The sequence below is a fragment of the Vombatus ursinus genome, unplaced genomic scaffold (genome assembly GCF_900497805.2).
Source record: "Vombatus ursinus unplaced genomic scaffold, bare-nosed wombat genome assembly UNPS02014814.1, whole genome shotgun sequence".
NCBI lineage: Eukaryota > Metazoa > Chordata > Mammalia > Diprotodontia > Vombatidae > Vombatus > Vombatus ursinus.
Window position 1 is genome coordinate 11,954,123 of NW_020954592.1, and position 27,405 is coordinate 11,981,527.

Consider the following 27,405-nt stretch of genomic DNA (forward strand, 5'->3'; position numbering starts at 1 on the left):
ACTAGCTGTATGACCCTGGGGTCAGTCATTTATCTTATCTTAGCCTACAGTTTCATCAAAATTTCTCCCATTCATCAAATCTCCCAGGGTTGTTTTTAAGTATAAGATGAGATAATGTTAGTAAAACACTTTGCAAACTTCAAAGTGCTAAATGAATATTAGTTGTTATTATTATTATTATTATTGTTGTTACTTTAAACCATCTAATCCATTTCCTACCCAAAGCATGAAGAGATCCCATAACAATATCTCTAACTTACTATTCTATACAACTTAGAATGATAGGGAAATCACTCTCCCATGCCCTCCTCTAACTCTAGGGACACCTCATTCCATTTTTTGACAACTCTAATTGTTTTTTTTGTTTTGGAGGCAATCTGGGCTAAGTGACTTGCCCAGAGTCACACAGCAAGTAAGTGATGCCGCATTTGAACTCATGTCCTCCTAACTCCAGGGCCAGTACTCTATCTACTACGCCACCTACCTGCCACAACTCTAACTGCAAGGATGTTTGTTCCCCCCCCCCCCCGCCCCAGGAAGCAATGTGAAACAATGAAAAGACTGCTAGACTTGGAGAAAGAAGAATTAAGTCCCAGTCCTACTTATGCTATTTTCTACCTGTGTGATTTTGGGGCAAGTCATTCCCCCTATATGGGTCATGATTCCCCATCTGAAAAAATAGAGGAGTTGGACTAACGACCTCTGAGATGCCTTCTGGCTCTAAATCTGTAATTCTATGTTCAGGCAAATTCTACCTTCTTATAATGCCAACCCATTGCTCTTATTTCTGCTCTCCAGAGCATGGGGCCAGGCCAAGCAGAACTGTCATATTAAAAATCTAAAATTTCCTTAATAGGTAAAACACAAAAGGCCTTTGAGAATGATAAACTATTAGAAACAGAAATCAGTTTAAGAAAACAGAAAAAAAGAAAAATAAAATTTTGCTTTTTTTAAAAAGTATTTTAAGATTCAGTCCTAAGAAATAAAAAATAAGCGTAAGAAAAAATAAACAATAAGAAAATAATCTGGACAACTCATTTGAGCACATTTTAAAAGCTAAGAGAAACAAAATACTCCAACGTCCTTTGAAAGATCCATTTTCCAAATAATATTTAACTGGGCTTACCGACTGATCTACTCACTTAAAACAAGCACATACCTTGGTCTCTAGTTTCACCATGATGAATGGATGAATTATAGTCTCAGTCATGCTTAGCATAAACTTCAGCAGAGAAGCACATATTTTGTGCCCATATATCAGAAGCAGAATAGTATTTATGCTTTACTTTTGTAATTGCGGCATATCGCCAAGATTTCTCACACAAAGTCCTAGGATTCTGCTTACATCTCATTGCTCTCATATGAAGCTGCCTTAGGAATAAAAACAAAATAATTTCAACCCCTTTCCTTGAGCATAACATTGGACTTGGAGGCCAAAAAACCTACATTCGAGCTCAAGCTCATATCCACTTACTAGCTTTTCTTCCTCTCTGAGCCTCAGTTTCCACAGTTACAAAGCGGAGATAATAATCCTTAGATTACCTGCCTCACAGGGTTGCTATGAGAAAAGGAAGGCTCTTTGTGTAAAACTTCAATGTTTCAAGGATCCAGAGTGCACTCGTGAACCCAGATTGTAACTTTGCTATTACTTAGTAAATGGTTTTTAAGAATTTCAATGGTCCTTTTAAACCTCAGTCAAGCTTAAGAAATCTACAAATATGAGCTATAAGCTTTTTTACGAAGCAGTAGCCACAGTAAGGTGGAAAGAATGCTGGCTTTGAAGTCAGAAGACCTGGATTCAAATCTCAGCTCTGTCACTTACTAATTGTGTGACCTTGGGCAAGTCACTTAACTCTGGACCTCAGTGTCCTCATCTGTATGCCTAGATGGCCTCTAAGGTCCCTTCCAGATCTATATCTCTGATTTTTATATTGCTCAGGGGAGTAGGAGCAGCTTGCTCATTTGGCAGGCAGGTATTACATATTTCCTAGGATCTATTTGAACTTCATGGGCTATTGATATTTCTAAAGCCTAGATTGAATCTACTGGGTCCAAAATAGAGGGATGCCTATGCCCGAGGAATCAACATTTTGATGGTCATGAAGTAATACAATTAAAGGCAGTTCCCATCCATATACAATGCTTTAAGATTTACAAAGCACTTTTACATACATTATTTAATTTAATCTTCACAATCCCATTTTACAAATTATTCAGGTTAGGTGACTTGCCCAGGATCACCTAGCTAGTAAATATCTAAAGGTGAATTTGAATTCAAATGTTCCTAACATCAAGTCCAACTCTCTTTCCATCCTTCGACACTCTACTGACATCAGTTTTCTCACTACTAAAATACAACCAGAATGCATATATTCACAGCCTTTCCAGGAAAGCAGAACCAACACTTTCTCTTTTCTTCCTGCTGGAAATAACAACAGCAGTTGACTGGCCTTCTCTCTCTCTCTCCCTCTCCCTTACCCACTACCCTTATTTATTCATCTTAACCCAGGGGCCAATCAGTCTGGATGACCTCTTTAAAGAACTGGACAAGAATGGCGATGGAGAAGTCAGTTTTGAGGAATTCCAGGTCCTGATAAAAAAGATATCCTCGTGAGTTCCTCCTCCGGTGAAGAAGCAAGCAGCGTGCTAGCCAAGATAGAGCTCTACTCTGGCCACAAGTCATAAAACCCCTGAGCAGCTACCATTAAACAAAAGTTTTTATTCTTTAATATCATATGGTCCTAGTTAGGAAATTAATGTATTATTAATAAAAGTATTCTTAAATATTCTTCACTTTGCACATGTTTTGTCTACAGAAACTTTACAAGGGCATGGAAGGAGGCAGCTTGATGTAGAGAAGAGGTTCTTAAATGGGGGTCCATGGACCCCACCCCCCAAGTCTGACTGATTATTGAATGAGAAAAATTTTGCATCTTTATTTCTATTTGGTTGGCTAGCTTTGCAGTCCAATATAATTTATTTTATGCACTTAAAAATATTACTCTGAGAAGGAGTCCTTAGGTTTCACCAGTCTGCCAGAGGGATCCATAATATAAAAAAAGGTGAAACTCCTCCGGTGTAGAAGCAAGAGTCCTTGTCTGGGAGTTAGTAGACCCAGGTTCTAGGCACTATTCTCAGTCTACTTTGTTGTATGACATTGAGTAAGTCACTTCCTTGCTTGGCCTCAGTTTCCTCATCTGGAAAATGAGGAGCTACAGTAACTGAATTATGCTAGTAATGACCCCATATCACACTGTTGTTCATTCTTCAATCTTGAAGAGGACCAATGACATCAAAAGAGTGATATCTTGACTTGCAAGTGAATTGGATTTAAATGAGGCAGGGCCATGCAAAGTCATCAGCCTCACTTTCTCCTCCAGAGTCACTGGAGTCCAGTGGAAAGACATAGGTCAATACAACTGGTGATGGCCCCTGATTCAGGGAGAGATCTTGGCCTTTTTAAGTTAAGGTCCTTCCCAGGTCTCAGTTTGTCTGAGGCAACACCCATTCAGTGATTAAAGGCTAGGTAAGAATTGAGGCAAAAGATGATCTAGTTTGTATTCCCAAAAGAATTAATCTGGGAGGGAAAGACCCTCAGAGTTTTCATATCACACTGTATGCCTTTAAGAAATAACCTGCCATAGACCCCTTTAATCAGTGGCCTTTTCTAACGAGCCACTAGAAAAGCATTCCTTAAACCCAGGGTTCCCAACAATGAAAAACTCTCTTGGGAAATACAATCCAAGTTTAAATAAGGCTCCTAAATAAAAAAGAAAGTAAAACTAATAAGTCAGTCAGAGCAATCCATCTATCCAAGTGTCCTTGACTCAGTGCTGTTTAGTATGTATTAGCACTTTGATTTTCAGTTCTACATGGAATACATCCAAAATAGTCATAATATACAGCAATGATTTTTCTCTTACACAGTAAGTGGGAAAGGCTTGAAATTTACAGTATACACCAGAGGATAAATGTGTGGGGAAACCTGTCTCCAGAGGTCACTCTACAATCTAAATTCACCAAAAAATCAGTTCCCTACTTAGTTTCCAACTAAAGGGTTTTGTGTGTGTGGGTGTGTGTGGGTGTGTGTATGGGGGTATGTGTGGGGGGGGGTGTATGTGTGTGCAAGAGAGAGAGAGACAGAGACAGACAGACAGAGACAGAGATCCCTAGGGCAGTCTGGTTAAAACTAGAAGAATAATGCTTTTAAGTCTAAAAAATATAATACATTGGATTACAAAGGAAACCAGTTACATTGAGAAAGAGATGTAATTTTTTCCCATCCAAGTTCAAAGTCCCCCCTCCCCAAATCTATCTACAGAGTGGAGGGAGTGTCTGTGGACTCCATGATAAGAAACATCCATCACCTGTCTGTAGCATCCTCCTAATCAAGGATGATGAATAAAAGGTCTTTCAGGATAATAAGCAGACTCAACTTTGCTACAGACCTTGACATGGCAACATACTTGATAAGAGTCGATGATACGTCCCTTCAATCATAAATAACATTAGCCAATGGATGAAATAAACATACTAAAAGTGAACTTTAAGATATAAGATATTCTGATGAAGAATATCATGAGTGATCCAGTATGCAAGGAATAATCAGGCTATATAAATTAAAAGCTATGATTCATTATGGCACTGAGTGCTCTTATAGAAAGTTCCTAATTAGAGAACCGAAGGTACAAAGCTTGAAGAGAAAATTCAAAAGAATTATATTTCATATTGACAAAGTAAAAATGAAAAACAAGAAGTGGCTAAACTAACGTAAGGACCCAACTGATTATCTTTTCAAAGACTAATTAGTACAAAGAGTCTTATGTTCTTAAAGCACATGTTTACCAATGGAACTATTTAACCTCCCTCCATTTGAAGTGCAAAGGCAACAGGATTCCTAGACGAAGAGAATAGCAACCTCCTTCTGTATACCTACCCCAGGGGTCGGGAACTACAGCTTCAAGGTCACATCTGGCCCTCTAGGTCTTCAAGTGCTGCCCTCTGACTAAATCCAAACTTCACAGAACAAATCCCCTTAATAAAAGGATTTATTCTGTAAAACTTGGACTCAGTTAAAAGGCTGCACCCAAGGCACCTAACAGGCCACAGGTTTCCCGCCCCTGCCCTATCCTCTATTGGCTTTGACAACATTGCTTCCTTGTGGTTTTCCTTTCTATCTGTCAAACAGATAATTAATTCTCTCTCCTTTACAGGATCAACATGCATGCCCCACCCCTTAAATGTGAGAATACTGCAGGGCTCTGTACTGGGTCCCTTCCTCTTGTCCCTTGTACATTCTTTCTCAATTCATGTTCAGTTGCCATGGATTTACCTAGCATCTCTATACAGATGACTTCCAAATCTATACATCCAGCCCTCATCTCTTTCCTGTGCTCTAGTCACTCAATCCACATTTACTAGGTATATACTATGTGCCAGGCACCATGCTAAGCACTGGGATACAAAGAACGGTAAAAGACAGTCCTTGCCCTCAAGGAGCTTACAGTTAAGAGAGGAAGACAAAATGGAAACAGCTACCTACAAACAAGTTATATATAGGATAAAGTGGAGATAATTAATAGAGGGGAAGCACTAGAATTCAGAGGGATTAGGAAAGACTTCCTATAAGACACAGGATTTTAGCTGGGCCTTGAGAGAAGCCAGGAGGTGGAAAGGAGGAGGGAGAGTATTCCACGAATGGGGGATGGCCAATGAAGATGCCCAGGTTTGGGGGATGAAGTCCAGTGGGAAGAATGGCAAGGAAGCCAGTGCTACTGGATCAAAGACTTGGGGGGGGGGTATTAAATGTAAAAAGGCTAGAAAGGTAGGGAGGGCACTTTATAAAGGGCTTCGAATTCCAAGCAGAGGATTTTATATTTGGTCCTAGAGGTGACAAGGAGTCGCTGGAGTTTACTGAATAGGGGAGGGTGACATGGTAAGACTTGGGCTTTAGGAAGATCACTTCGATAGATGGGTGGAAGCTGTATTGGTCCAGGGAGAGACTTGCAGTGAGCAGACAACCCAGCTGGCTCAGGCATGAGGGAATGTCGGGCTCCACCAGGATGGTGGCAGTATCGGAGGAGAGGCAGTACATTTATGACATGCTACAAAGGAAAGATGGACAGGACTTGGCAACTGATTGGTTATGGGGAGTAAGAAAGTTCGAGAAGTCAAGGATGACACCAAGCTTGCAAGCCTGGGTGGAGTTGTCAACAACAGCAAGGAAGTTTGGAAAGTGGGATGTGGTTACTATAACAAACAAGGGATAAAGAGGCATTTTTTTTTCTTTTCTTCATTGAAGTTTACACATAAAGCATGATGCCCTTCTCAGCTAGGTGGTGCAATGGATAGAGCACAGGCCCTGGAGTCAGGAGGACTTGAGTTCAAATTTGGCCTCAGACACATAACATTCACTAGCTGTGTGACTCTGGGAAAGTCACTTAACCCTGATTGCCTCATAAATATATTTAAAAAAAGTGTTTAAAAAAAAACTTACAGCTGTCCAATTTGTTTTGGACCTAAGCATTATACTCTATGTCCTTTTCACTGATTGCTGCAAATGATCTAACAAGCAACAAAATCAACAAAATTTTTGGAGAAAAAATATTTATTATGTCATTAGGCATAAAAGCATTAGGGCAGCTTTTAAACTCTGCAACAGACATGCCAACTAGCCTCAGACAAGTTCCCTTCGCCTCTCAAGTATACCTTCCATACCCTTATTCCTCTGACCTTTCTTCTCTCTTTTCCCAAACCCTACAAATACATATCCCCAGGTTTAGTCCTGGGTCTTTCTCTTCTCAGGATTTCAATTACTGTTTCCATAAGGATAAATTCCATCTTTGAAAATAATGAACCTTTTTCTAAAAGATTATGAAACTTATATGTCTCAGGGTAAGATACTTGGTTGTAAACCTCAACTTTTTTTTTTCTATTTTCTGAAGTGGCTAAAAATATGTGGCATGGATAGGTACACCTAATCAAAATCTGTAATTAACTAGCCTCTTATTCTTTCTTCTCTTATTTTTTTTATTCTTTCTTTCCCTTTATTTCATCCAAGTAGCTTCTTTTTTTTTTTTTTTTTGGAAATTGCAAAGACATTCAAAATAGAGCTTTGTCTTAAAACAAGCATTGAGTGATAGATGACAAAGGAGGAAATGTGATGAGATGAAGAGTGCCAGATGCAGTGTCAAAAGACCTGAATTCACATCCCACTTTAGGTATTTACTACTACTTGAATTTGGGTAAGTCACTTTACCTCAGTACCTCAGTTTCCTCCTCTGTAAAATGTGAGGGGGGGGAAGTAGACTAGATGACCTTTACTATCCTTTCCAACTCTAATTGTAAGGATGTTTCTTATTCTCTCACTTCATCCTCTAATTTGTTCCTCTGTGCATATTTCACAAATCAGCTGTGATAAAACTTGACTTAAAATTAAATCTCACCTTGAAAGCACTATGGCAAGAAAGTGATAGACAAGATAAATGACTAAAACTGGCATTAGCATGTCAAAGCCTACAGTCTCAGACTGTCTCAGAATGTCTGCTTAAGAATGCCATTGCTTTGAATATTTACTAATTTTTTTTCTCCTTTTAGAAAATCAGTTCTCTCTTCTATAAGTGATTTTTCAGCATTATGATGCAATTTAAATAAATGAAGGTTACAAAAAGTGAAATTCTCCCTCACCCACTAAACAGAAAAAGAGCGCTGAGTGCATAAGAGTAACTCAATCATTTGACTAAGACCATGGTACCATACATTTTTAGAGCTGGAGGGAACCCCAGAGGTCATCTACCCAAACCCCCTCATTTTATGGAGGGGTACAATGAGGCCTAGGAAAGTTAAGTATCTTAGCCAAGGTCACACAGGTAGTGTTAGAGGCAGGATTTGAAGCCAGGTCCTCTGACTCCAGGGGTAGTACTCTTACTATCCAGAGAATTTGAAACAATTTGGATATGGCACAGCAGAAAAGAAAAGGACAGTAATTATCAATGACTTGATTTCTCTGGGCAGAGTTCAAAAGAGCTACATCAGTTTCCAAGTCATGCATGGTATGAATGAGTAGAGAAAAAAGACTTTGAAACAGACCAGGGAAATCTGATTTGTTGTAGAAGCATCAGATGCCTTTATCTTCCAGCCTACCAGCTCTGCTGGGGAAAATGTATAAAGAGGAAGGAAGGGGGAAAGAGAGAGAGAAGGATGGAAAGAGAGAGTGAAGAAGGGAAAGGAAGAGGGAAAAGGACAAGGAGAGAAAGGAAAAAGGAGAGGGAAAGGAAGAGGCAGAGACAGAGGAGAAGGAAGGATAGGGAGAGAGAAAAAGAGAAGGAGGGAAAGGAAGAGAGACAGAAGGAAAGAAAAAGAATGAAGGAGGAGGGGGAAAGAGAGAAGAGATAGAGAAGGAAAAAGAAACACAGGAAGAGGCAGAGAAGGCCGGGGGAGGGGGAGAAGGAAAGAGAGAGGGAGAATACTCATCAATGAAACAATTCAATGCATCTCTTGAATAAATGAGAAAACTAAAAAGGCTTTTAGGCTGAGTCTTTTCATCCTTATCTAAAAAAAAGTCTATTCCTTTTTTCCTACTCCTTTTTCTATTTTATCTAAGGGAATCTAGGCAAGATATAGTTGCATTGTACTTTGTCTACTGGTTTTTTTTGAAGGCTATAATACCCAAGAGCTGCCCTAAAGGAGGGTCAAAAGGGCCAATGCAACGAATATTTATTGTCAATGAAACAAGTTTTAACAGCATTGAATCTTTATGTAATGACATTCTCATTTGTTGAACTCAGAAAATTAACATGACAGCCTCATCCCTCCCCATCATCACCGACATAACACTGCTGGTTCTGAGGTTGAAGACATGGATAATTTTCTTCAGCCAGATGATTGCAAGCCAGTAGTATTTCCAGCATTTTATTTGCTCTGGCTTTACTGGACACTTTGAAACAAGTTGGTTGAGAAGAGAAATGTATAAAGGACAAAGGGTCATTAAAGGCCTGGGGTTGTTATAGCTATGTAACAGTGACCTCTTCTGGCAAAGTTACTTTTCTACTCCACAGTAATAATCTTATTTAAGGAAAAGAACAACACAACACGCAGCTATTCGCCTGTTACAATTATTGCCAAATTCACATCAAGGAGCATTTTTCATGTAAATGAGAAGTCATCACAGACTCCTAATGAGTATCAGCACTTCTAACACCTATAACTTGAAAATATGATCTGCTTTATTAGATGCTCTGGTGGCACAGTGGATAGAATATTGGGGTTGGAATCAGGAAAACTCATCTTCCTGAGTTCAAATCCAGCCTCATAAACTTCTTAGCTGGGTAACCCTGGGCAGTTACTTAAGCCTGTTTGCCTCAATTTGCTCATCTGTAAAATGAGCTGGAGAAGGAAATGGTGAAGCACTCCACTATTTTTGCCAAGAAAAATACCAAAATGGGGTCACAAAGAGTCTGACATGACTGAAAAACAACTGAACAACAACTAGATCCCATTGTCTTTTCTAGTTTTCCCTAATATTCTGTATTCAAAAAGTTGGCAAATCCTGTCAGTTCTACCCTTCTCTCTCTACTTACACTGACAGGGCCTACCCTAATTCAGATACTCATTACCTTTCTTTTGGACTGTAATAATAGTCATCATTATCATTATTGTTGTTATTATTATTATTATTATTATTGTCTTTCTGGTTCCAGTCTCTCCATTCTCCAATTCACTGTTCATACAGCTGCAATATAATCTTCCTGACTACCCTGATCAAAAAATTTTAGAAGCTGCCCACTACCTATAGGCTAAAATACAAACTCTTTAGACTTATAGTTAAGACATGCCAGAATACTGCTGAAACTTACTTCTCCAGGTTCAAATTAATTTCCTTAATTTCACATTACTCCTGTTTGTCATCTCCATGCGGACCATAAACCAAAAGGGACTACTGGTTATCTTCTGATCACATATTTTGCCTTTTCCCTTCTCCTGGAATTCACGAAGGCTGTTTTTCCCATACCTACGAGATACTGGCCTCCTTCAGGGCTGTATCTTCTCTTTCAGGAAGCCTTCCTTAATCTCTCCAAATGAAAGTTCTCTCTCCTCTACTATTTTTATACCTTTGTTTTTACCTCTCCTTTTTTCCCTATGACATGTACACAAAAGTGCAAGTATTATGAATTTCTTTAGAGCAGGAATATATTGTTTTCTAGATTGTAAGCTCCTTGAGGCCAGGGATTATCTTTTGTCTCTTTTTGTATTCCCAGCACTTAGCACAGTGCCTGACACATGGTAAGCACTTAATAGAGGTTGACTGATTGATTGATTGATATCCCCAGTGTCTTGTAAAGAGCACACATTTGGAAACTGTTTGCTGGTCTGAATTCTTTAGAGTATGAAGTCACTGTATTGTCTCTAAGTGCTTTTTAGTTCACATTCAATCCTTTAATAGTAACATTTATTAAATGCTAGGTGGCACAGTGGATAGAGCACTGAGTCAGGAGTGTGGAAGACCTGAGGTCAAATCCAGCTTCAGACACTTATGAGCTGTGTGACCTGGGAAAGTCACTGAATCTCTGTTTACCTCAATTTCCTCAAGTGTAAAATGGTTTTAATAACAGCATCTACTTCTCAAGGCTGTTATGAGTACCAAGTGAAATAATATTTGTAAAGTGCACAATGCCTGGTACATAATAATCACTATAACAATCAATCAATCAATAAACATTTACTAGGTGCCAACAATGAGGAAATAAAAAGAGGCAAAAGACAGTTCTTGCCCTCAAAGAACTTACATTCTATGTTTACTCTCCTCCCCCTTCCCCTGCTAGGCTCTGGGGACCCAAATATAATACCGAGTACCATGAGAGTTCATAGGAGGGTCAATAATTCTACTAGTTGCATATGAGAAAGATGGTGGTGATAGTAGAAATAGATGAGGGAAAGATTCATGGAAGAGGTAACATTTGGACTAAGCCTTGAAGAATTCCTAAGAATTGGACAATATAGAATATGCTGGCCCTAAAATTATTGATCTATGATAATATACACCAATTTCACTGCTTAGGTATTTATTTATTATTTAAATTTTTTTTAGTGAGGCAAAAAGGGTTAAGTGACTTGCTCAAGGTCACACAGCTAGTACATGTCAAGTGTTTGGTCTGAGGCCGTATTTGAACTCAGGTCCTCCTGACTTTGGGGCTGGTGCTCTATCTACTGCACCACCTAGCTGCCCCTACTGCTTAGGTATTTAGACCTTAAAAACTGCTGAGTCACAACCCTAGCCAAAAAGGTGGTGGACTCAAGATGCAGAAAGACACATTCATTTTTGGACATGGCCAATGTGAGAATTTGCTTTGCTTGATCATGTTTATTTTTTTTACAAAGGTTTTATTTTCCCTTTTTCGTTGTTGTTCAACTGGGGCAGGGAAGGGGAAGGAGAAATTGAAAACAATCATAAAATAACTTTTTTTTAACAAAAAAAGAAAAGCAGTGAAACAAAATAAGGTTAAGGACTGAAACTCTGGTGAAAAGTTGACAGAATGAACTGTACAAGACATATATGAGTCTGGATGCAAAAACAATTTAATGATTAAAATTACATTTTGATAATATAAGAAACACACTATACTTTATGCATTTAGGAAACAGGATATAAAATCATCAAAATCAGTAAAAAAAAAAAAATAGTCACTTACAACAGGAATGCTGGTGTTTGGTACAAATTCTGTAGAGTCCGCATCTGGGCATTAAGAAAGAAAAAGCTTCAGTAAAACTTATTTCACCAATTTTCCTTAAGCAAGATGAGTCTGAGTTTTTGTTTATCTGAGGCTTTTTAATGAAATAACTGACTTGAGCGAGGCCTGGAAGGAGCCCTAGACTCACCTTTCCAACCAAGGCAGTTCCTGGCAAATTCCACCACCGCCAACTGCATCCCTAAACAAATGCCTGCAGGATGAGGGAGAACACACGTCATCACACGAAACCCCATGAACGTGACTACAAATGTTCCCAGTGAAAGCCTGACCTCCACTGATCCAACAAGATATCTGAAAGACAGGTATACCCTAGTGCCTGGCATGCAGAAAGTACTTAGTAAATGCTTATTCCTTTCCCTCCTTCCTTTCTAACGATAGCACTGAGGCACAGATTTATGTGGCCTCTCATTTAAGGAACCATGATTCCATCGGTCTGGTTCCTTCCACCACTAACACAAATTACAATATCTCTACACAGTATTAAAGAGAAGGAATGAATGAAGGAGGGGAGAGAAGGGTAAATATAACCCGGGGTAAATCACTTAATCCTATTTGCCTCAGTTTCCTTATCTGTAAAATGAGCTGGAGAAGGAAATGGAAAACCACTCCAATAACTTTGCCAAGAAAACCTCAAAATGTGGTCATGACTGTTGTACATGACATGACTGATACGACTGAACAACAAAAAATCAGCTAGAATTTGAACCCATGACTCTTACATCCAAGGTCAAGGTACTTTCTACTATACCACTCATGAGGCACCCTGGTAGAAAAGGCCAAATCTGGGTGAAAGACTGTTGTAAGATACTTAAGGCAACCATAAAGGAGCTAGAGGTCACTGAGCAATTGGGCTTAAAAAAATGCCAAAGGGTGCAGAGAGGGAGGAAGAAAGACAAATGGCGTAGACATCTAAGGAAGCTGCCAATGAGGGGAAAAAAAAAAACAAAAAAGCAAACAGTGCCAACATCACACCTGAAGCTCATATTTGTATCCTTAACAGTTTACAAAGACTTTACCTCACAGTGTTTCAAAGTGAGGAAAATGAAGTATTATTTCCATTTCACAGACAGAAAAATTGAGATTTCGAAGAACCTGCCCAGGATCACACAGCTAGTCAGCGGTACAGTAAGCAACTGAATACAATTCTCATCTGAAGTCCAATGGTATTTTGGCTAAACAACATTTGTTTTATCTATTTGTTTATCTAAGATCATAGGTTTAGGACTATAAAGGATTGTAGAGGTCAACTCCTCCATTTTACAGATGACGCTACTAAGGTACAGAAAGATTAAGTGACTTTCCCAAAGTCACAGAAGCAGCAAGTTTCTGAGAGCTGGGATTCAGAACTCAAGTCTTCTAAGTCTAAACCCAGTCTTTTTTCCATTGTAACATTATGCTTCTACAGAATCAAGCTAAAAAACTTATCCCCCCCTTACCAAAAGAGAGTAAATGGGACTATTCTCCCCACCCCATATCTCCAGATTGAAACCTGTGATATTATCAAACCCAGATAAACCTACTATTTCTCAAAAATGAGATCAATTATGTCATTATATTATTAATCATATGAGTTGAATCTTACCCAGAAAAGGTATTTTCTTTGTTCTTGCCCAAGAAATCGCCCGGAGTTTTCCCTCTGTGCCCCTATAGCCAAAGCCTCCTGGTACTAGAATACCACTGTAAACAACCAAGAGAGGGTTCAAGGTAAGTATCCATCACTCATTTTATTATTTACCACCACCATTCCTAGAGAATGGCAAATCAAACATCAAGTATAAGCACCGTTACACGGACCTGGATTTTTAAGTGCGAATTAGGTTTTAAAAAACAAAAACACAGCCCTGCATAATTCCAATATTTTTTAACATTTGGTAATAGTCAACACCACTTACGAACTGCAGCAATAGCTTCATTTCAATTTTTCTCACGTACTGAAAGATGTTGGCAGCTAGGTTACTTTGCCTCAAGTAGGTACATGATCTAATGTCAATTCAACAACCCAACAATTATTTATGAATTGGCTGTCACAACTTCTTTTCTTGAAATTTTCACAAGGATGAAGAGTTTGAACCACTATGTAGTACCATTTAGTATAAAACAAAACTAATGAATATTTTCTGGTCTTTTTTGTTCCCATGTGACATTTGAACTGCATAATAACTGAGGGAATTTAATTCAAGAAAAAATAAATCTTGGTTCAGATTCTGTTCCCAAGAGATTATTCCCTGTTCCCCCCCCCAAAAAAGGCATTAGAAAATAATGCCAAGAGCTATTAAATTTAAGTGTACACTTGAAATCAGCTAAAGAATCTGAGAAGATTAATGGCTACCAAAGACTTCAATGTTCCAATGAATTGATATATGGAGTGTTTAGAGATTACATGCACTGGTATAAAATAATTCTATCTAGTTTGTCCCCACACTAAAATGTGAGAATGATCTGTCATATGGAAGAGCAAAGCCTCAGGTAAATGGTAAAAGCAGGAAACTATAAAACATGAGCTAAAAATAAAATAAATATTATCCCAACTATCTTGTTATTTAACTTGAGGTAGCAAATATTCTTATCACCCACCCACACAAAAACAAAACATACCCCTCCCAGGAGGTCAAAGCTTTCAATGTACAATTCTACAATACAATTTTGAAGTCAACACATTATTTATTATTTCCCCTCTCCCTTCGACCAGCCAATTCCCATCATGTTTACAGGTAGGATTTAGTGACCTTGAGTATATTTTTTTTAAATAAATTTTGATATTTATAGCAGCTCTTTTTGTGGTGGCAAAAAATTGGAAATTGAGAGGATGCCCATCAATTGGGAAATGGCTGAACAAGTTGTGGTACATGAACGTAATGGAATACTATTATGTTATAAGAAATGATGAGCAGGCAGACTTCAGAAAAACCTGGAAAGACTTGTATGGAGTGATGCTGAGTGAAGTGAGCAGAGAACCAGGAGAACACTGTACACAGTAACGGCCACGTTGTGTGATGACTAACTTTGATAGACTTAGCCCTTTTCAGCAATGCAAGGATCTAACACATCTCCAAAAGTTTCATGATGGAAAATGCTATCCACATTCAAAGAAAGAACTATGGAGTTTGAATGCAGATCGAAGCATACTATTTGCTATTTTTTTCTTCTGTTTTGTTTTGTTTTCTCTTTCTTGTGGTTCCTCCTATTGGTTCTAATTCTTCTTTACAACATCACTAATGTGAAAATATGTTTAACAGGAATGTATATGTAGAGCTTATATCAGATTGCGTGCCGTCTTGAAGAAGGAGGTGGAGAGCGAGGGGGAGAAAAATTTAAAACTCAAAAGCTTATGGAAGTGATTGTTGATAAATCTAAATAAATAAATAAATGAATTTTGAAATACACAAAAACTATACAAGGAATAAGAGATCTGACTGTTCTAGAGTCAGAATAAAGAGATCCTTCCAAGCATCTATTGCATACAGTGTTGTGGGTACTCACTCTGCTTTGCACAGCTTCTGCCAGGCTTCATGGAATTTCACGGGGTTCTCAACCTCAGAAGATTGTTCTAGATCAGTAGAATCTACATACTGAGAAACAAACCAACAAGCATGTATTAAGCACCTACTATGTGCCAGGCATCTTGTTAGAAAAAGACAAAAATAAAACAGTCCCCACCCTAAAAGAGCTTACATTTCATGCAGAGAAACAACAAATTCATATATAAGTAAACACAAAATAAATATGAAACAATTTCTGGAAAGGAAGTACTAGTAACTGGGAGGAGGGGAAGGACTGTTGGGAGAGTAGAAAATCAGGGAAGTCCTCACAAAAGGAGATAGCCAACATAATCAACTCATCCTCTATCAAAAAAAGGGGGGATACTAGAAAATACGAATTTCAAATAACATAAAATTACAAACAAAAGATTCTAAAATTACACATAAATCTTTAAAGATACACAAAGAGATTCTAATATATATATAAAGCAGTCTTGATGTAATTCTTCTATATAAAACATTATCATAGTCTCACTTTTCAAATTTATAAGTGAGTCTCATTTTAATTAATACATAGCAAGTAGTATCACAATCCAGCTGAAAGACCAAATCTAGGTACAATGAATTCTATTAAATAAAATCCTGTTTATCTCCAGTACCAGTCTAACCTATTCATGGAGGTTTCACTCTCTAACAAAAACACTGGTTTTATATCTTTGTTGGAATGTGATCTTAAACAGGCTTCAAATTTTACAGAGTAAAGGCATGGGGGTGGGGGCTGACAATTTGGGATGGAATCAGAATTAGGATGGGTAAAGTTGCAAGAGGCCTTAGAGAGGATCAAAGTCCAAATACCCGCTTTTCCCCAAAACCCAATTAACACAACTGATTAGTGTCATGGCCAGGATTAAACTCAGTTTTCCTCACTTCCAGATCGTTTTTCTTTCTGTTACATCACAATGTTTCCAATACATGTAAGGGTGATCAGCAAAGAGAGATGTGAAAGTGGTCCAAGCCCTAAAACCTGCTGTCAGGAACAAAATCCAAATCACTACACTTGTAAATTTATGCAGCAAGAGAATCTGATCTCAATGAAATTCAAAATAAGTAATTCTTGAGGTCTGATCAAATGTTAAACTATTCTACCTTCACTTGCCACTTGGCAAGTATTTGCATGTATGTATGGACATGTGTGTATGTATCTATTGTGTACATGTGTACTGTGTATTATGTGTGTGTGCACGTGCGTGTGTGTATGTGTGTACATCTGTGTGTATACATGTGTGCGTGCTGTCGTGTGTGCGCGACATGCATGTGCATACAGGTGTATGTGTATGTCTTCACCCGTATCTACGTGCATGTGTGTATTCGTGTGTGCAAGCATATATACAGACATGCATGCCTCTATGCATATGTGATGGGGTGAAACACGAAGGGATCGATCAATCTAGTTTCTTGGACGCGTATACTCTTTCATTATCTTCCCCTCTGTTCAGACACTTACTGTGTGATCTTGGGCAAGTTAACCTCTGTTTGCCACAGTTTCCTCATCTGTAATTAGGGATTAACAACAGCACCTAACTCCCAGAGTTTCCATGAGGATCGAATGAGAAAATAATTCTAAGGCACTTAACACAGTGCCTGGCACATAATAAGCACTCCATAAATGCTCGTTATTGTACTATCTAATTATTTTTTATTACCATGATCTCTTAATATACCCTTCACGATGGACTTTGGCCACGACGGACTTTACTGATGTCCACGTGAAAAGCAGTTATTGAGCTGTAGCTCAGATCCTTCTCCCAGGACCGTATTTGAGAATTTATTTTCAAATGTGCCTTCAGATTGGAATGCTACTTCTAAAAACTCACACAGAATAAACAAAAGATAACAAGAGCCACAATACAGGATCCAATAATGCCTTGTAATATAGATGCAAGAATTTCAAGAGTAGTTTACAATGGTGAAGTAGAATGTAACTATTAACCAAGTTAGAGGCAAACAGCACTTTTTTAAATTAAGTTTGTTTTGTTAAATCAAAAAAAAAAAGACCTACTATCAGTTCTATGACATCCAAAAAATAGTTTTAAGTTTCTACTCACACGTACATGCACAACTTAATTCTACGAAGCAAATTTTAATTTAGTTTCTTTAAGTATGAACACTGATTTTGAAAACTGAAATATTCTGGAAAAACAGGTCAAGTCTCACCGTTAAATCTAATTTGTGATTAATCGCCAAAGCAGAGTGTTCCAAGGCTTTAAATACTGATGCATAGCAGTCACTGAGTTTGGTATATTTGCCAACCAGGGCTATGGAGCACGTTTTCTGTAACCTTTCATACCTGACAAAAAAAATTTTTTTTCAAATTATTTGCAGGGTCACAATCATACCAAAAATCACATTATAAGACCTAACTGTTAAGACTCTGTCTAGTTGCAAAGCACAGTTTTTAATCAATCATACCCTTACAATAAGGCACTTAAACCTAAAATTCTATTTCTAAAGCACCTTGAGTCTGTCAGAAAATATCAAAACCATAAATAAATCCTGGAGATGGGATATACAAGCAATCTCAGGAAGAAAGGAGAGCTGTACAAAATTAAAACCTGATAGAATGGGGGAAAAGACATTTGTGTGAGAAAAGCAGCTGGAAACAGTTCTGAGGATCTGAAAGATAGCCCCTGTGTGAAAGAAGCTCCTAGTCAAGATAGAACCTTGTTTAAATATGACTGTTTTCAGAGTTTGAACAATATTGTTTTTGTTGTTCAGTCGTTTCAGTCATATCTGACTCTTTGCAATCCCATTTGGGGTTCTCTTGGCAAAGATACTGGAATGGTTTGCCATTTCCTTCTCCAACTCATTTTACAGATGAGGAAACTGTGGCAAACAGGGTTAAGTGACCTGCCAAGGTCACAGAGCTAGTAAGTGTCTGAGGTTGGATTTAAACGCATGAAGATGAGTCTTCCTGACTCCAGGCCCCGTACTCCATTCACTGTGCCACCTAGCTGCCCAAACAATAAAGGGAAGAAACTATAAATCAAGCATATGAGAAAACTGTACATTGTCAGTTTGTGAAGATTTGTAAAGGTATCAACTTGGGGTAAATATGGGCTACTGCTAGCTACCGCGATTTGAGACACTTAAAGATATTGCCCCCCAAATGGTTAAGACTTTGGCTGTGAACTCTCCTGCTATTTGTTGATATTTTTAAAATATTTGGAAGTTAGGAATACCATCCATGCAGTACTGTTTTTGTAGCTGGCATCATTACACAGTATGTCCCATAAGTCTTAGTGCAGCCTTGAGCTTTAATAGCTTAAAACTGCCCTAAGGCTTTGAGAGTGTCGTGTACATAAAAGATGCATTGCCTAAGGAATATGCATATTTTGGTACAACTGGCTTTGGAACTTCAGAAAGACAGGACTAGATACAGCTGCTGAAAAAGTCAGTAAATAATAATGCTACCTAAGAATTTTGTGGATTATTTCAGGGAATTCATTTCTGAACACAGTCTCTACACCCTGAACAATTTTACGGTGCTGACAGCACCTGTGTATTTTGGTGATTCTTGTTACTTTCTGTCCTGGTAAGTGCTAATGAATTGAGCCCCTTCAGGCTTAAACAAAGATGGACTGACTGTTCTCTATATGCTAATCCTGGAGACTTCCATCAAATAAAACCTCTATTGATTAGAAAATTCTAGATCTCTCAAAAACATCCTGCATTTGCCTAATTACAAAAGGCAAATCAATGCAGAAACAATTTTTTAATGACTGGTTTGTAGCTCTTTCTTCAAAACTAAATTTATTGATGCTTTAAATTTTTTTAAAAATCTGTCACTTTAAAATATGGTTCCTCCAGAACCCTGTTTTGTAACAAGGAGTTACAATTAATCCAAACAAGCCAATATGTTGGCCATATCCGAAAATGTATGCCTTATGCTATACCTGTAGTCCACCACCCATCTATCTGCCAAGAAGGAGGAATGCTTTACCACCAGCCCTCTCAAGCCAAAATGAGTCACTATAATGTGTGTCATCTCATACTTTCACTGAAAGCTCTTTTTAGACCTATTCAATTTTTACCTAAGGATAGATCTTCTGCTGGACAAATGAAGAACTCACCCTGATCAAGCACAGTTAGCTAGTCAACCAGTGAGCAACAATTTAGCACTTACTGTGTACCAGGTACCATGTTAAACTCTAGAGATACAAAGGCAAAAATATAATCCCTGTCCTCAAGAAGCTTACATTCTGCTGGATTGAGACAACATGCAAATAACTAGGTATATATAAGGTATATACAGAGCAAGTGTAAGGTAACCTCAGAGAATGGGCAGCTAGGAAGCACAGGCAATAGAGTGCTGACCCTGGAGTCAGGAGGACCTGAGTTCAAGTCTAGCCTCAGACACTTAGTAATTGTGTGACCCTGGGCAAGTCACTTAACCCTGTTTGCCTCAGTTTCCTCATCTGTAAAATGAGATGGAGAAGGAAATGGTAAACTCTTCTAGTATCTTTGCCAAGAAAACTTCAAATGGGATCACAAAAAGTCAAGATATGACTGAAATAACTCAACAAAAAACAAGAATTTCAGAGAAAAGATGCTAATAGTACGTGTTGGAGTTTAGGCAGGGGTCAAAAAGGCCTCCTGAAGAAGTTAAGGATTTTAACTAAATCTTAAAGGATGCCAAGAGGCAGAGGTAAGGGGAGGGGCAGAGGGAGAGAGCATTACAGGCATGGGAGGACAGCCAGTGAAAAGACACAGAGACAGGAGACAGGGTGTTATGTATAGGGGTGTTATTCAGAATATAAAAAGCAATATCATGAGAAAATTCAAAACATTCACATGACAGATATTCTAGAAAGATTTCCCATCTCGCTTTGACATTAAAAGGTGCTATTTTAAAAGTTGTTCGTGTCTGGAACTCTTTGTAAAGTCAAACATTAAAGGACAGCCTGGTATTAAGTCTGTGGCACTGTTAGCCTTTTCTTCAGTGGAAAAAAGAATCTGTAGCCTCCTTCCACCAAGCCCAGACTGTCTATCAAAATTCTTCAGGTGGTGTAGGAGCTCCTTCCTTCACATAAATATTACAAGTAGGTTAAAAGTGTGGGAAGCTCCCAAGGAGATGTGTGTAATGTACTGTATTAGTAATGCATAAGTCATAGTTGTTCTGAATGTCACTGACAAATAAAGAATATTGAAACAACAGAACAATACGTTATTTTTTCATCTTTGCAGTAAAACAAAACCCTAAAACCAACACATTTGGGAATAAATGATTTTAGGCCCTGTTGTGCTAATTTATTTTACACAAAGGCAGCCTCGTTACATTGCCCACTAAGGCACACAGCTGTATAGCCTTCACTACACTTTTATGAGATAAAGTACATGAGCAAAAGAAAAACACATACTGAAGACTTTCAAAAAAACAAGTTCTACAATATGCATAGTGACCCCAATAGGGTAAATGAAAAGAACAGTAAAATGAAGCCCACTGCTAAGTAATTATCATGACCAATCTTGCCTCCAGAAAAGAGATGCGGAAGCATCTGCCTCTTTTTGGTAAAGGAGAGGAGAAGGGGAGGGCTACAGACGACAGGCAATGTTCCCTACACTGTCAGATGTAGTTACTGTCAGTTTTGCTGAACTACTAGAAAAGGGATAGGGAAAGGACCTGGAGCCAGTGCTGGGGCCAAAATCTGTTCAGTCTCATGATCTCCACTGGCTTCTATAGATAATAAGTTCAGCACTTCACAATAAGACAGGAACAGGGGCAGCTAGGTGGTGCAGTAGATAGTGCACCAGCCCTGGAGTCAGGAGGACCTGTGTTCAAATCTAGACTCAGACACATGACACTTACTGGCTGTGTGACCCTGGGCAAGTCACTTAACCCCAACTGCCTCACCAAAAAGCAAAAAAAAAAAAAAAAAAGACAGATACAGTGTTGATCTAAGGAAAAGTTTTCTAATGATCAAGATACCTGTCAAGGTAGTTACATATTAGAGCTCTTCAAGAAAGACTTGATGGGGGGACTGTAAAAGGAATTCTTGCATAGGGACAGGATGGATGGATGGATGAATAGATAGGGAGAGAGAGGGAGGGAGGAGGAGGGGGGAGAGAGAGACAGAGAGACAGAGAGATGATTGTTAGATAGACAAATACAGATGGACGACAGCATTTATTAAATGCATACTATACACCAGGCACCGTGCTAGGTACAAAGGACGTAAATCCAAGCAAACAAGACAATCTCTCCCCTCTCTAATTAGAAAAGACAACATAGAAAGAGAAACTGGAAAACGAGAGAGGAGAGGGAGGAAGGGTAATACAGTAGGTCAAGAGAAGGATAAGGAGAGAGGGAAGGAGGAAAGAAAGGAGGGAGGGAAGGAGTAATGGAGGGAAAAAGGAAGGTAAGAAGGAAGAAACAGAGGGAGGAAAGAAAGGAAGGAGGGAGGAAAGAAAGGAAGGAGGGAGGAAAGAAATGAAGGAGGGAGGAAGAAAGGAGGAAACTCCTTGAGGACAGATACTGTCTTTTTTTCTCATATTGGTAATCCCAGGGCTTAACACACTAACTGGTACATAATTAGCATTTAATAATGCTTTCTCTATCTTATCCAATCAAGGAGCTTGATTATGAAGTTAAAACTACAGACACAAGAGGAAATTACAATGACAACAAATGACTACTTTCCAGTCAAATAAATTTTCATTAGTTTCATATTCCCTGAGAATATAAAATGGCTTAAGACTGGAGATCGAACTCCAACTCTGACAAAAGACATTATTCAGATATAGAGTCAGTCCATAAATATTTATTAAGGACCTACTATGTGCTAGGCACTGTGCTAAGCACTAAAGATACAAAGAAGGGCAAAAGACAGTCCCTGCCTTCCAGGAGACCACAGTCTAAAGGGGAAGTCAACATGTAAACAACTATGTACAAATAAACTGGAAATCATCAACAGAGGGAAGAGTTAGAATTAAGGGAAATCAAGAAAGGCTTTCTGTAGAAGGCAGGATTTTAGCTGAGACTCAAAGGAAGAGTGGGAAGAGTATTTCAGATACAGAGAGATAGCCAGTAAAAATGCCCAGAATTTGGAGATGGAGCAGCTTGCAGGAAGAACAGCAAGGAGGCCAATGTCACCAGATCACAGAGGATGTGACAGAGGAAGGGGCATGATGTAGAAAGACTGGAAAGGTGGGGTAGCTGGGGTGGCAGTGGGAATAAAGGGCTTTGAATGCCAAACAAAAGATTTTATATTCAACACCAGAGTTTGGAGTTTATTGAGTAGGGGAGTGACAAGGTCAGACATGTACTTTAGGAAGATCACTCTGTAACTGTGTGGAGGATAGGATGCAGTGGAGAGAAACTTGTGGCAGGAAGACTAATGAGCAGCCTACTGCAATGGTACAAGCATGAAGTGATAAGGGCCCAAATCAGGGTGGCAGCAATGTCATAGGAAGGAAAGGGGTATATTCGAGAGATGCTACAAAGGTAAAATCAACAGGCCTTTGCAACTGATTGGATATGGGAGGTGAGACAGAGAAAGGATTTGAGGATCACACCTAGGTTGTAAACCTGGAAAACTGGGAGGACGGCACTACCCTGGACAGGTAAGCGGTAAATTAAGAAGGGGGAGGGTTTGGGGGGGAAAGATAACAAGTTTTGTTTTAGACAGGTTGCACTTCAGATGTCTACAGGACATCCAGTTTGAGATGTTCAATAGGCAGCTGGAGATGAAAGACTCGAGGTCAGCAGAGAGGTTACAGCTAGAGAGGCAGACTTGAGGAACATTAAGATGATAACTGAATCCCTGGGAGGGGATGAGATCTCCAAGTTAAATAGTGTAGAGGGAGAAGAGATTCCAAGACAGAGAGCCCTGCTAACCCAAGGATGAAGATCCAACAAAGGAGACTGAGAAGGAGCAATCAGATAGGTAAGAGAAGATCCAGGAGACAGCAGCTCTTTTGAGAAAGGAGGAGACATGGGAATATTTGTAAACAGTAGGGAAGTAGCTAAAAGATAGGGAGAGACTGAAGATAAGTGAGAGGGCAAGGATGATACAGGAGGCAACCTCTTGGAGAAGACAGGATGGAATGGGATCCCGTGTGCATGCAGAGGAGTTAAACTTGGCAAGGAGAAGGGCCACCTCATCATGTGAGACGGGACTGGAGGAGATAGTGAACAGAAGACACCTGGGTGTTGTAGTATGAGGAGGAGGGGAGAGGAGGGAGCTCTCAGCAAATGGCCTCCATTTTTTCTGTAAAATATGAGGCAAAGCTCTCAGCTGAGAGGGGAGGCATAAGAGGTTTGAGAAGGGGGAAAAAAAAAGTTTGGAAGAGCTGCTATGATGACTGGGGCAGTGAGCTATTCGGGGAGGCATAAAAGGACTGCCTTGCAACGATGAGGGCCCAGTTGCGGTTATATAACATAAATTTCTGGTCAGATCAGACAAGATGGTTTCATGATTTTCTCCAGCTTCACTCAGCAGTATGGGTGTAGGAACAAAGGGGAGAATGATTTAAGGTTGAGGCTTTGCAGGGACAAGATGAGTGATACAATAGGGGGCAAGGGACTTAAAAGAATAAGACAATGTAGAACTGAAATGGTCAATCAATTCTGAGTGCAGACTGAAGCATACTTTTGTTCTGTTTTCACATTCTTTTTTAAAGAATGTTTTTATTTTATTTTTCTCAATTACATGTAAAAACAATTTTTAACATTCGTTTATATTTTTGAGTTCCAAATTCTCTCTCTCTGTTCCCCCTCCTTGAGAAAACAAGCACTTTGATATAAATTATACATGTGCAATCATGTAAAACATATTTCCAAATCAGCCATGTTGCAAAAAAGAACAGAGACAACAAAAATAAAGTAAAAAAGTATGCTTCGATCTGCATTCATACTCCATCGGTTTTTCCTCTGGAGGTGGACAGCATTTTTCATCATGAGTCCTTTAGAATTGTCTTGGATTGTTGTATTGCCGAAAACAGCTAAGTGATTCACAGCTGGTCATCATACAATATTGCTGTTACTATGTAAAATGATCTTATGGCTCTGCTCATTTCACTTTGCATCAGTTCATATAAGCTGAAGCATACTTTTACACTTTATTCTTCTTGCTTTTTTGCTTTTTGTAACATGATTGACATGGAAATATGTTTTGCATGCCTTTGCATGTATAATTAATATCATACCGCTTGCCTTCTCAAGGGAGTGGGAGAAGGGCTTGAGGGACAGAGAGAATTTGGAATTCAAATTTTTTTTAAACGAATGTTAAAAATAAATAATAAATTTTCAAAAAAAAAAAAGAAACGAAGAAGGGAAGAGAGTGCAGAGGAGATGGTCTGGTAAAGAACTGAGGAGGATTTGAGGTCACATCATGCTGTAGATGAAAGTTTGGGGTTGCAAGACAGAGATAAAAGTGGAATAATAACAGATTATAATCAGATAAATGAATTTCAGAGTTCATGAAAAAAGAGAAAAAATACAGCTTTTTAGAACATCTTTTGAAGGTAAATCTCCTTCAAATATATCTTTGCATAAGCTTGGAAAAATCATAAGTACCAGAAATCTTCAAAAAGAATAACACACCTCTATTATAAATAAAGCTTATTATAAATCCAGACAGAGCAAAGTTTCCTTGGCTCACAGCCACAGAGATGAAAGAACCTTAGGGACCTTCCAGTCTACCCAACTCATTTTAAAGATAAGAAAGCTGAGGCCTAGTGAGGATAATGTCCAAGGTCACACTGTAGAAAGCGGTGGAACCCAGATTCAAATTTAGGATCATTTTCTGAATACAGATTTAGCTCTCTTTCTATTGCATCAGGCTATCCCCCTTTCAAGTATAAGAACTCTTTTTACATGAAAAAAATTTCACCGTCTTCCTTCTATAACTAACAGCTATATTATTCGTATATATTGATTGAAAAGATACATAATAGCAAAAAGCTATTATGAATATTTAGTAACACTTTAAATACATTTGCACTTTATTAACCACAGCAGCTCCTAACATATATTTTTAAAAGTCATCATATGAGAGACATAGTGCATGAAGTCAGCCCTGGATTCAAGACCTGCCTCTTATACAGACTGGTTGAGCCACCAAGAAAAAAATCATTTAACCTACAGCATGGAAGAGTGGGAGAAGGGCTAAAACTGAAGTCAAAAAGCCTGGGTTTTAATCCCAGGTTTGCTGGGACTGTAGAGATGAGAACTGATTCCAATGGTAACAAAGGTTCATTTTAATGTGCAACCTTGGATAAATCACCTAACCTTTCTAAGTTTTAGTTTATCTATAAAATGAGAGAGTTGGATCAGATGGACCTCTAAGGTCCATTCCAGCTCTAAAAATGTATAATCCATGATCTCCGGGTAACACTAAGTCACAGATATGCTGGTGGGGTTTCCATACCAGGAATTCCCTAAATATTTGGACCCAAACCTTGCTGCCAATATATATGTAAATCAAGAGAAAGAGAGAGAGAGATCTATAAAGACAGAGATATAGAGAAAGAGATAGAGATATAAATAAAAATCTACAGAGATTCAGCTATAAATATATAGAAAGAGAAATCTATATAGATTTATATAGATCTGTATCAATATTAATGTCCTTATCTATATCTATATATAGATACATATTGATCTCTATAGGTCTCTATATATCTCTACATCTCTATCTATAGAGATGTTGATAGAGATATATTAATACTCAGGAAGCCTACAAACATTTTCATGTCTCCCCTATCCTCAAAAAAAACCCTCATTTAATTTATTCCCACTAGCTATCATCCTTATTTATATTTATATTTGTATCTATATGTGCAAGGCACATATGAAAAGGTAAGTGGTCTCAGTCAGGAAGAACTGGGTTCAGCTCCTACCTCTGACACTGCCTGACGTTGGCGGTGTGTACCTTAACCACTTAGACCGCCAAGCAATTCTGAAAAATGATGAAGTTGCAGAGCTGGTGCTGATATGCATTAGTAGGAGACATTTCCTCACCAGGAATTCCATACACCAATGAAATTACAAGTCCAGTTCAAACTATGTGCCAAGTATTTATTTATTCAGTGTCCAGAAGGTAAATTTGCTTCTTGATTAACTGTGTCATTTAACAAATACAATTTTGTAACTTACATATTTGCAGGCCCCTCAGTAATAATTTCATAGACCCAAGAGGCTCACTGGCTAGGAAATACCGAGATAGACTACAGGTCAAATCATTATAGACTACAGGTCAAATCATTATTCTTCCACACACTAGTATTCTAACAAGATTTCACTCCTGTAGAGATGACCTCATTACCATACCTGTCAGCCATATTTTTCCATTTGAAAAGCAAATCACTTGGACGATCATCAATAGGCAGGTCCAATCTCTCTTTAAAATACTTGACAATACCTTGATCTTCCAAAAGGACAGGCACCCGGTAAGTGGAAGAAACATCGTGAATGAATATCACCTGTTAAATTATGAAAACACACCTTAGTTTGACAGGACAGACTCTAATATGAAACTTTACAATACTACTATGACACCTATCGGCTCAGGAATGAAAAGAGGGCCAAAAAGATTACAATTTTAATTAGATATTATGTAATCACAGTATTAATAATAACATATGGCATTTCTGTAGCACTTTACAATTTGCAAAGAATTTTACATGTATTACCTCAATATTCGGGCTTCTTTAATGAGAGTAAAGCTGAATACAAAAATATCACTTGTCTGGATTATTAAGCCACTAACTTTAACACATCTGGTAACATAACATCACAGATTACATATCTGGAAGGAATCTTTATTTAGTCCAACCCTCATTTTACAACTGAGAAAACTGAGGCCGAAAGAGGTTAAATAATTTGCCCAGGGTCACACTGGTAGAGAAAAGGGTAGAATTCCCACAAAGACAAACAATCCTGTTCTCTCTCTCTCTCTTGCTTTCTCTCCTCCCTAGTTGCTAGCACTAATTTTTCCCATCTTTCAAACATCCTAGGGGCAGCTAGGTGGCACAGTGGAGACAGCGCCAGCCCTGGAGTCAGGAGGACCTGAGTTCAAATCCAACCTCAGATACATAACAATCACTAGCTGAGTGACTCGGGGCAACTCACTTAGCCCCTACTGCCTCACCCAAAAAAAAAAAATCCTACTAAAAACATA

The 27,405-nt window shown here is 38.5% G+C and overlaps 2 protein-coding genes across 5 annotated transcripts in view; one reads left to right on the top strand and one right to left on the bottom strand.

The window, feature by feature from the left end:
- Window positions 1–2,789, top strand: part of S100G (S100 calcium binding protein G) — a 5,688-nt gene extending 2,899 nt beyond the window's left edge. The window contains exon 3 of the mRNA XM_027835391.1: window positions 2,510–2,789. Coding sequence (XP_027691192.1) covers window positions 2,510–2,614 — 105 coding nt within the window. The 3' untranslated portion in view covers window positions 2,615–2,789. The remainder of the gene's footprint in view (window positions 1–2,509) is intronic.
- The window catches only part of CTPS2 (CTP synthase 2), a 132,590-nt gene that overhangs the window by 67,230 nt on the left and 37,955 nt on the right, over window positions 1–27,405 (bottom strand). For all 4 annotated transcript variants that reach the window (XM_027835387.1, XM_027835390.1, XM_027835388.1 and 1 more), the window contains exons 8-13: window positions 26,556–26,707; window positions 17,441–17,573; window positions 15,228–15,316; window positions 13,330–13,424; window positions 11,875–11,937; window positions 11,688–11,731 (exon numbers count right to left, since the gene is read on the bottom strand). In XM_027835387.1, coding sequence (XP_027691188.1) covers window positions 11,688–11,731; window positions 11,875–11,937; window positions 13,330–13,424; window positions 15,228–15,316; window positions 17,441–17,573; window positions 26,556–26,707 — 576 coding nt within the window. The remainder of the gene's footprint in view (window positions 1–11,687; window positions 11,732–11,874; window positions 11,938–13,329; window positions 13,425–15,227; window positions 15,317–17,440; window positions 17,574–26,555; window positions 26,708–27,405) is intronic.